General features: G+C 36.5%; 1 protein-coding gene across 2 annotated transcripts in view; it reads right to left on the reverse strand.

Annotated features, from left to right (window-relative positions):
* Nucleotides 1-7,009, reverse strand: part of igsf9a (immunoglobulin superfamily, member 9a) — a 24,189-nt gene extending 17,180 nt beyond the window's left edge. The window contains exons 1-4 of one of the 2 annotated variants that reach the window (XM_035535214.1): nucleotides 6,765-6,775; nucleotides 5,317-5,412; nucleotides 3,312-3,400; nucleotides 2,905-3,099 (exon numbers count right to left, since the gene is read on the reverse strand). In XM_035535214.1, coding sequence (XP_035391107.1) covers nucleotides 2,905-3,099; nucleotides 3,312-3,372 — 256 coding nt within the window. In that variant the 5' untranslated portion in view covers nucleotides 3,373-3,400; nucleotides 5,317-5,412; nucleotides 6,765-6,775. Of the gene's footprint in view, nucleotides 1-2,904; nucleotides 3,100-3,311; nucleotides 3,401-5,316; nucleotides 5,413-6,764 lie in introns of both variants that reach the window. The other variant, XM_035535215.1, reaches the window with a different exon arrangement.
* Between the last annotated feature and the right edge of the window lie 1,047 nt (nucleotides 7,010-8,056).

Consider the following 8,056-nt stretch of genomic DNA (forward strand, 5'->3'; position numbering starts at 1 on the left):
CTAAACTTTGATTTCTGAGGCATACCCAGAGTCCCCTCCATGTCTCTCATCTACCTGCCAGAGATGATCCTGTATCTGCTTTACTACTTCTTTAGCTCACCTTTTCATTGTTGGCAATGTCACGTCAGTATTTGCATGAGCCAAGATTAAAAACTCATGATGATATTAAATGTGGCTGATTTTATTGGAATGTCAAGACAAGAAAAGAACAATTTAAGACAGCTATCCTAACCGCCTTTACACCAAACGATCAAGATGATAGGAGTGCACCACAGTTATAGCAAAACTCATCATTTTATTCTGACTATGGAAATTTGTCTGGGGCAGTGAAACCAGCATGTAAGGTGTAATGCCAGCATCAATGTCACTTATTTAATATGCATTTTCAGCCTCTGGGTTTTTGTAATAAGTATGACCATATGGTATATGGGTGTCCATAATCACTTGGGTCACATGAGCCTGAAACACATTTTATGTAATATTATAACAATACTTATGTACAGTACACTTGTGTGCATGTATATTTATATTAGCATATCTATGTGTTTGTTGCTAAGAAATGCAACCAGAAAAAAGCAGATGACATCCTAACACGAAACAAAACACTTAACTTAGGGCTGCAATGATTTTTTCCCCTCAGCATAAAGGAAAGTTTATTATCACAGTGAAAATGTGCAGTTCAACACTTCCAAAGCATCTGAACCACTACTTTATTCAATTATTCACAGGATATACAAAACGAATAATCAGTTCAAAGTCTAGCTTTCTGCAATTTTATTACTGCAGCATTTCACTACAGCATTTCACTACAATACACCTGTTGTCATGTGTGAATTTTACTGTAACACAATGACACTTGTCAGCAAGCATCAGTGATGGCATTCTGTGTGTCAGAACTGACACCTGAAATGATGTATAGCCTAAACGGGGTGAAATTCACATCAAGCTCTCCCTCCTCCAAACCTCATACTATCCTTTCACTGTCCCCTGCAACCACCACTGCAAAGGAGTCATCTTCACTTCACTTAAGTCTCTTCACTTCACTTAAGTACTTACGTCTGTTTAAACCTTCTGTTGTTTAAACAAAACAAAAAAATCTCATCTTGTTGTTATAGGAGAGGCCAAATCATCCCAGACATCCATGTCTTTAATTTTGTTGTTTTACTCAGAAAAAAAGTGTTTTGTTTCCCAGTTTGGCAACATTGAAAATATGTGCTCAAATAGGAATTAAACTTGACTCTAGAGAGCTGCTTCCACTGCAAAGAAGACAGAAAAGGAAGCAATCGTGTATTTTAATATTCCTTTTCTAGTAGTCAGTTCTAGCTTTTTAGTCCTCAGAAGAATAACTTTTGAAAACCAGAGGGCTAATCATCAAAAAAGAAAACTCCATGGCTAGAGCCAGATTGCAAGGTGGTGATTTATTTATAGAACCTTTAAATTAAAGCAGCTTTTCAATAGCAACAGACATAGTGCCATAAACAATTTAAGTAAATGTATAAGTTGATATGTAGAGCTGTATGTCAGAGTAGATACCATGCAGAAATGGTTGGATCTGGATGGCTGAAAAAAGAGTACTTAAGAGTACTTATTGGTACTTAAGGCTTGTTTAGCATCATCATCTCTGCATAAAAGGTTTTAATCATCTGTCTGGGTAGAACAGCGAACTGTTTCTCTGGGAATAGGTAAACAAAAATCAAAGTAAAATAACTGCAATCATGTCAACTGGTCACATCAGCTGCTATCTATTATGATGACACTGACTTCAAACAGTTCTATAATTTCCCTGACAGTAAATGAAAGCTAGACTTAACAATTAGAAGAATATCATTCAGTCATCTCCGTGAACTATTAATCATATAATCATTGGTCAAACTGAGCCTTATAATGACCCTTATAATAAGATGACTTTATCATCTGGGTACCAGTCTGACAGACAGGTACATAGCTCGCTGCGATCTCCACAGAGTGTGTGAGGTCAAGTAAGTGTTTCTGTGGCCTAATGAAAGGCCATGTGGTTGAACCCTCCTCCAGCCCACTACAAATCTCTCGCAAACCCAGTAGCTTCTCATATTACTACATTACCTGCCCTGCCCTTCCACATTACGACCATTGTCTGTGCCCTTTCAGGAAAACAAGGAAGAAAAAACTTTTCCTAGTCTACTGAAAGACTCTTTTACCCAGAGAAGGCTTTGTGTCATCCCCAGAGCAGACAATACGGAATTATTCAATGAGATGAATAGCAAACAGATCCCACCAGACCCACAAGAGTATGGTTACAGCAAGCACACACAACTCAGCAATGATGAAGTAACAAGATAGTTATAAGCTAGAGGTGAGCCAAATTTATGAAACTAGTATTATGATATACATACATCCCCCAAGTTATTAGATATTAGAAACACCTTGTAGGTGTACAGTTGAAAACTCTAGACCACCTGTTTCTGCATGCATCATTTAAACTTACAGGCCACTGCTGGAAGATTCATTTTAGTGGCAGATGACTCTTATCCCACCATGTGTAAAAACTCCAGAAACACTGTTGTGCCTGATACACCCATTACCATGCCATGACCCTGGTCTGCTAGCCAAATAATATCTGATCAGCAGCAATAGTCCTGTGGTCAAAAATTGACCAGTGAAGTGGATAGCACATAGCAAAAACATTGTTAATAGCAACATGTGGACTATAATCTTGAAATCTTCACCCATTCAAAATATATTTATAAGACAGGACCATCTAATAAAGTGAGTAATAAGTATAGGTGTTTATATTAAAATAGTTGATGAGTATATATGTGATCAACTTAAGCTTGCTGAAGTACATTGTTAATGCCTGTGGAATATCTGATATTTACACACGAACTGAAATAAATTCAAAAACTGGCAAAGGTTTTGGAAACTGACCTTCATAGTGTGGATGGATACGTGGCACATATGTTCCAAACTTGATGAGGACAGGGGTGTCGTAGCCCTGGCGTACCCACTCCACCACATAGAGGGTGGCTGTTGGGCCTTCAGATGGAAGAGCCACATTGCATTTTAGCAATGCTGAGCTCCCCTGTTTCCTGTGCACCACCAGACCCACACCACCAGATACATCTAACACAGCAAGGAGGATATATTACTTATACCAAACACTGCCAGGGGTGTATAATACAGTATAAACTGTGCTGCAGCAGTAACCATATCATTTCACTTTAGCGATGATGTTTATAGAAAAGAGGCAGGAGCCTGGAGGTTACTGAAGTCATGTATGTGAGTCTTTGTACATATTCATGTGTATGTGTGTGTGGTATAACAAACAAACTCACCAAATAAGCAGACCACAGCAACAGATATGATTACAGGTAGATAATGCCACTTCAGTGCCATGGTAAAACAGCCATATGTCACTTCTTTCCTGAAAGGAACATTCAGGTCAAATTTTATTCAATGTTCTTCTATCCACACTCACTACTCACACTAAAACATATTCTAATTAAGGTAATCAATGGAAATAGCTTTTGGAAAATGCTAGAATCAGTAAACCAGTAAGTATTACTTTGAAAACATTCTCAAGTTTTTGATGCTGTCATTCTGTAGGGGACAGTCAGAAAGCTTTCATCCTTATTATTATGTCATATGTTTATTATATCTGAACTGCAAAAAGTAATCTCAAATAAAAAGCCTATTTCCAAGATGTTTGGGTATCTAGACTTAATGGCTTTCATAAGGCAGTGTACATGGGACCACTGTATAGTAAATACCATAATCATCAGCAGATGAAAGCAGAATATGTGACAGACAGCAATTTGGACAGTTGAGCTGCATAGGCCCCTAATGATGCAATTCATGGAAACTCAAAAGTATAAAAATAGTATGCCTATGTTTGTACATCTGTATAGTGATCATGTATGATCTATACTTATGAATAAAAAGATTAAAATGGTTTTGTCCATCTGAAAATGGCTTTGTTTTATGAGTACATATGAGTCGTAAAACACATATTTTACAACTCATATGTACAGAAGTTTACAGTGTGCTTAGATGAAAAACTGTCACCTCATGTGCTCGAAAATAGCATGGATTCATAAGAGAAATTTCTTTTTAAAAACACACCTGCTCAACCTCACCAGATGCTAGAAAACAGGTTCAACACACTAACAATTCCTAATTTTTGAGCATTCATTCTATTTTTGGACTCCAGTTTTACACTGTGCTCCAGATATGTGAGTACATACAGTTAAAAGAAACATCTCACAATTAGTGTGTTGGGGATTATTTTAATACATCTAACTCTGCTATTAATTGGCCAAATGCATCCCTGAACCCACTATAGTCTGGTAATACAGTCATGGAGTTTATAGCACCATTTAAGGCTAAAGTGCATCAAAACCCAATCTGTTTAATGACTGTGCTAAAGATCAAGTAATAACCTTAACAAATTCCAGGAACAAAGGTTGCATCTCTTGTGCATAATAGTGTTGTCTATCATCTTGGTTTCTTCCAACACATTAGCCACATTAGAACATTATGCAATCTATTATTTTTTACTTTATACATATGTAAATGTACATGTGAAAGTGGCTGGTGTGAACAAAGACAAGGACAGGTTCAAAGTCTATTACAAGGTACTAATAATTGCAGACCTATATGCTAGGTATTTTGTCTCTATAAGAAAACAAAGGAGATGTCAGTAAAAAAAACAAAAACAAAACTCACATCATACTACAGTACAAGGGACACTTGAAAGAGGTCCTGTCTTTGCACAAGACAGAGAGAAGGACAAAACAAACAGTAGCATGATGTTTCTAAACCACCTGTAGTCATTTGTCCATGGTAACCACTTTTACGTTTACCCATAAACATTCCACACACAGATGCCAGCCCATGCCAAGTATGTTAGTGTAGCTACTCAAACACTTGCTCACAGAGCGAAAGGAACAGCTGAGTGGAGCCATTTTGCAAGTTCCCTGCTGAAGCGATCAAATATTTAATCAGCCAAATGGGTAGGTCTGTAGAAGCCAGGGATGCTAAACCTATTTTCCTTCACTTCAGTTCCAGTAAAAGTTGGTGCCTTCAACTCATGGCCTGAACAGATCTTACAGCCTGATGTACACAAAACATGTTTATAAAATATTTCCTAAATAACAGAAATTACAGAAAGAGATTACTTGGTGCCCACTTTCTGCAGAAGACACTAAAAGCTTTAACCGATTTAAATGGGATGAAATCAGACACAGGTTTTCCCAAGATGCAGTGACACAATGTGACACAATAACACAGTGACACAATTCCACATAATAGGTTTCCAAGAAGAGAATACATAACACTCACTGATTTCTTCTAACATATAGAGGAAGCCTTCCACTTCCAAACCAGCAGGGAATGGGAGAACCACATGCAAATCTCAATGGTGCGGAGGAGGGGATTCTGAATGCAAACATATAAACAATGTTGCTGAGAGGTCAAACAAATGTGTCTCAGTTTCCAAGAATGACTTCTGGACCTTTAGATACTGTATGGAATCAGCAAGAGAGATGGCTATACATTTCAAGGAAAAAAAAAAAAAAAATTATATATATATATATATATATATATATATATATATATATATATATATATATATATATATATATATATATATATATAATATGTATACATTAAATATATATTGGAAAAATATATTAGCCAGTGTGTTTATGTTTGGTGTAATGCAAGATGCAGGCAGTTCATGTAAGTAGCAGCTCATTGCTCCTTTGCACTTCACATAATCCAGAATAATAAGAATATATGATGCATTATGTCTTAATTTCCATATCATGGATACTTATTGCACTTATAACTGGCTGTATTTTGTTGCATTTATTATTGACTGAGCGTGAATAAACCATGTGACCATACTTGATATAGCCATAGCAAGCGGTGTAAAAGAGAAACCCAATGGTTCTGACCGTCAATCCAAACCTGAGTTGGAAGTTAAAGTTACACCCATACGTCGATAATACAGTACAAATATACTCATATTAGCAGATGTCTTCTTTAACTTGAAAACAGATGATTTACCTCCATTAACGACTATGTATAGTCATAACAAGTATAATTAACAATCTTGAGCTACCAGAGTGACTGTTAGTGAACCCTGCTCTGTAACCTCGAGAAAAAGGATAACTGATACAAGCTAAGTTTTCTTAAAAACGTCATCTCCAATGAATATTTCAAAAACCCTAATCCAATCTGTGGGACAATCATGCAATTATTTATTTTCACCATAAGTGCAGCCGTAGGCTTAAGTTTCAATCTCTAACCCAAACACCAAATACACACTGAATGCACCATCTGTGTATATTCTACTGCCAATCTCACTCTTTTTTATTGTCTCATTTTCTCTACTCTCTCTCTCACACACAAACACCAGAAACATTTGTCAAAATCTATTCGGCGCGTGCGTCTTAGATGTAGCCTGAGTGCGAGGACTGTGCATCTGAGATCAACATTTGTCAAAATTAAAATGACGCATTTTTGTTACATAAATATAATATTACTCAGGTTGAAGATATAGTTTACTTTGCGATATTCAGACGGCAGACCCTTGCGACATATATCTTGGTATTGCCTATAGCTTTCTTTAGCAGTTAGAGCCACATCAAGAAGTAAAGTGATACATATATAATGTTAGTACGCAGAAAACTACGCAAGAAATCACATTTTTCGAAATTGAATGATACATAGTTCGTTATTTCCGTAATACATATTAAGATAAATTATTTTAGTCCGTTACTTACGTATGCTTCAAATAAACATCCTTTTGAGAACTTTCTTGTAAGGATAAAATGCTTTGCGATGTCGGAATTAAACAAAATCTTTGTCAGAATTGTCCACATAAGATGTTTCCTGTATCGATGGCGATTATTTTCAAATAAGAACATGTAAAATACGATATCCCCAAACTGCTACCAAACGCTTTTTATGTACTTTTAGTTATGATATAACTAGGCATTGCCGATTAAGACGGCCTGTATGTCTAAACTGTCCCACTCATCTCAGATCATAGGCCAGCGTTGGGTATTCGCGTCAGCGGCTCAAGTACCTCCACCGTACTTCCTTCTGTTCCCATACACCGGTGCACGCCTTACTTTCATCTCCAATGAGAGAGAAAGTGGTTAACAAAACATTCACAGCAAATATCTGAGGTCAATTCAGTTTAAAACAATAATTTGCTTTATCTTTATACATATTTACATGCATTTATATTGTATATATGAATAAAACTAAATCCTATCTGAATGTAAGAGAAAGGAAACACAGCAGACTATACTCATAACTGTCTGTACGAGATAGAGCATCTTATCTGTACACATATATGATAGTTATACCTAAAGTAAACATCCCATGGAGTATGTTTATATGGACAACATGCATTTTTAATCCCTCAAATACATTCACCAACAACTTTGTAGAAACCTTGTAGGTGTAAACATTTTATGCAATGCACCATTAAGGTCATCCTCCAAATCTTCATCAGTAGTATAATTATTATCACAGGTGTACTTAGCAACGGAGCACTGATGGTTGGATATGCAGATTTCAGCATTCCAGAAATTACATTCATTGATGAGTTCCAGCAGCACTTCTAACCTACTTAACCTACAGACAACACCTTCCACCATGTCACTGTGACTACTTTGTTTAGAATGGTCCATTTTGCAGTCCACTTGGTATTTTACATAATCACTAGCTATTACAAATTCCTCATATGTGTAACATATAACAAGCAAATAACACAGATTCCACTGGGAATTGACAGTAATATGCCTTAACACTAATTGTTTGCAACCCACAAATATACTTTTGCACAATAAAACAGTAAAGTATTGCTGTAGAGTTAGGAATACTTCAGAGTAGTCGCCGTTTGCCACCAGATGGAAGTAGACGACTGATGGACTTTATAGACTTTAAAGAAGCAATTTCACATTATGAAATAGTCATTATATTGGTATCTAGTGTCCTGGATGTTTCAGATATTCCGTACTATTTTAAAACATGGCCGCCCCCATGTGTGGCCTGCTCTACGGAG

This window comes from Electrophorus electricus, chromosome 17 (assembly GCF_013358815.1).
Source record: "Electrophorus electricus isolate fEleEle1 chromosome 17, fEleEle1.pri, whole genome shotgun sequence".
Taxonomy (NCBI): domain Eukaryota; kingdom Metazoa; phylum Chordata; class Actinopteri; order Gymnotiformes; family Gymnotidae; genus Electrophorus; species Electrophorus electricus.